The 2,942-nt window shown below is 40.3% G+C and overlaps 1 protein-coding gene across 1 annotated transcript in view; it reads left to right on the top strand.

Moving 5' to 3' along the window:
- The window catches only part of Hfm1 (helicase for meiosis 1), a 79,568-nt gene that overhangs the window by 25,366 nt on the left and 51,260 nt on the right, over positions 1-2,942 (top strand). Inside the window, exons 12-13 of the mRNA XM_021211113.2 lie at positions 1,748-1,948; positions 2,031-2,119. Of these exons, the coding sequence (XP_021066772.1) occupies positions 1,748-1,948; positions 2,031-2,119 (290 nt within the window). The remainder of the gene's footprint in view (positions 1-1,747; positions 1,949-2,030; positions 2,120-2,942) is intronic.

Here is a 2,942-nt window from a genome sequence, read left to right as displayed (position 1 = left end):
ATATATATATATATATTCTATGTTTTGCATGCATGTATGTTTGTATGTGCTTGGTACTCTTGGAGGCCAATAGAAGGTGTTGGATTCTATAGAACTAGAGTTACAGATGCTTGTGAGCTGCCATGTGGGTGCTAGGAATTGAACATAGGTTCTCTGGAAGAGCAGCTGGTGCTCTTAACCTGTGAGCCATCTCTCCAGGCTCTTAAGCAAACTTCTTATAAGCTAGTATATATAGTCTTACTTTTCCTCATTCCTATTTACTTTCCAGCCTATTATGGTTTAGGTAATACTTAGAAATTACTTTTGTAAATAGTTGCTATATTGTTTCTTCCCATGGCAAATTTTGTTTTCATTTTTAAATTTCTTATTCTTAAAATTGCCACTGGTTTTGTTCATGTTCAAGAACAATATAGAATGTTCATTATTTTAAATGGGTAGATATAGGGTATAGAGGGCACACAGACAAGCACTGGAGAAGCCAGAAAAAGTCAAACACATGGATTATCTTTTCAAAGGAATGAGGTGCTTAGGTGTTTTTCTTGGAATGCTGGGGAAGAGTGTACTTTACAACCTGGTAAGCCTTTACTATCTGTGGAGTCAGGCTCCACTCATTGTCCCAGAACTTATGCGCAGCTTTCCTAGACTCGCTCCACCTAAATCTTGAGAATTGTTTCTAGGCCATGAAAACCCATCCTTATGAATGGTGTCATGTGTGCTTTACAACAGCCTTAGTGACTTATGTGTTATCATAGGCCAGGCCAGGCCACTCCTGACACCCACAGGCATTAGGTTTACCTCAGTGGTTCTCCCTAGACCCTAAATCTTGGGCACTGTTTTCTGAGTCAACAGTACCCATTTTTGTGAAAGAAGCCAGTTATCCTTTGTAAAGAATTTCGGTGTAAACATGTGTTAAATTTGCTGTTTGTGAGGACCCTGCAGGAGTCCATGCTGGCCATGATTCACAAAGGTGAGAATGAGAACTCAGCTGACATTGACTTCATTCACCTGGATCAGACCTGGGGAGTTTAATGCCAGGCCATTCATTGTCAGCCTAAGTAAAACACAGTGCAACCACTTGCCACAGAATCAGTAACTGATCAGTAATTCTAGTACTGCGTCTGAAATGTGCTTTTGGCACTGCCATCCCTTGAGAGTTTATTTAGGGTATGGAGAAATGAGTCAGAGGTTAAGAGCACTTCCCCATCTTCCAGAGAACCACAGTTCAGTCAGTGCACACATGTCAGGACCCTCACAACTGCTGTAACTCCAGGTCCAAAGGATCTGATGCACTCTTCTGACCCCCATACATATTTATCTTTGATTACAAGACCAACATAAGGCAGTCATTGCTTTGCTACTGTGTTGCTAATGTTTAGGGACATTCACAAGTTTCGCTCATTTTCAGGAGTAGTTCTGAATAGTAACAGGACTTACAGCACCACAGAAACTTTGATTTTTATGAACAAAATTATTTTAATTCTAGTTTGGGCTCTTATGAGAGAATGTAAAACAAAATACTAATGGCTAATCAGAACTCTACCATATGAAAGGACTTACAGTCCTGAAACACTGATATTGGTAGCATTTACTAATGTAATGTTAGTGAAATATATAATGTTGAAAAAAGATGGTTTGATTAAATAATTTCAGACCATGACTTTAAAGTGATCTACAATTGTGTTATTTTAGCTATAGAACTTTACTAGAAAAAATGTAATGTACATACTTATGGTTTTTTTTTTTTCAGATCGCAGAATGGCTTTCAGATGGTGAGAGACCTGCTGTATGTCTGAAAATGGATGAGAGCCATAGACCTGTGAAACTTCAGAAAGTAGTCCTGGGTTTTCCCTGCAGTAGTAGCCAAACTGAATTTAAGTTTGATCTGGCCCTCAACTATAAAGTGTACAGTGTTATTAGAACATACTCCGATCAGAAGCCCACACTTGTGGTACGGATTCTTAGTTGCTGGCTTGGGGAGTGATGTTCAGTTTTTAACCTGATTGATATATAATTCTCTGATGTATTTTCAGTTTTGTTCAACAAGGAAAGGTGTGCAGCAGGCTGCTTCTGTTCTTGTGAAGGATGCTAAGTTTATCATCTCTGTGGAGCAGAAACTACGGTGTGTGCAAAAGGGGAGAACTTTTGGGGATCGCTTAGGTGAAATGAGAAGGTGATGCATCCCTTAACCTTATCTTCAAGCATAGGTTTCTTATGTGTACAATAAAAACAGTGGCTTTATGGGTTGAGTGAGAAAATGTAAAAGTGGAATTGAAAACAAAAGTGTAGGTATAGGGGAAAGGGGACCTGGATGGTTGTAAATAACTGGAAGCCTCTGCTTGGAGGGAGTGAACAGAGGTCAGATTGTGCTGTCACCTTTAGTCAAAATAAGAAGTGACAAGTATGTCTCCTCGCTCAGATTAATGATGATGGCAGTTTGGAAGGTGTGTGGAATTCTTTGTGCTATAAGAGGCTAATTTGCATAGACTCTGTGTTTTCTCAGATTCTGTGTCTTTTCTGTGCTTTTAGCCGAACTTACCCCTGAGAGACTGAGATACAGAGTGTGGGCTCCCTTAGAACCAGGACACCCCACCCCACCCTCACTCCACCACCCCCTCTGCCCACAGGACAGTTGATGGTTTCATGTGATCAAAACTCTTTCATAAATTCCTCCCCTCCTTAAGCTTGATTGTTTGTTTTTGTGTTTTCCATAAAGGAAATGTCCTTATGAATATATGCCAATGGCAGGGAGAAGTACACAACACAATAAAAGTTATGCCTATTTTTTTTGTTTGTTTATTTCACTTACTAATGATGTAGTAGAGTTTTAAACATTGTCCTGCCGGGCGTGGTGGCGCATGCCTTTAATCCCAGCACTCGGGAGGCAGAGGCAGGCGGATTTCTGAGTTCGAGGCCAGCCTGGTATACAAAGTGAGTTCCAGGAC

This window comes from Mus pahari, chromosome 13 (genome assembly GCF_900095145.1).
Source record: "Mus pahari chromosome 13, PAHARI_EIJ_v1.1, whole genome shotgun sequence".
In the NCBI taxonomy this organism is placed as follows: domain Eukaryota; kingdom Metazoa; phylum Chordata; class Mammalia; order Rodentia; family Muridae; genus Mus; species Mus pahari.
Note: the sequence above shows the minus strand (reverse complement) of the source record. Positions and strands in the feature narration are given on the sequence as shown.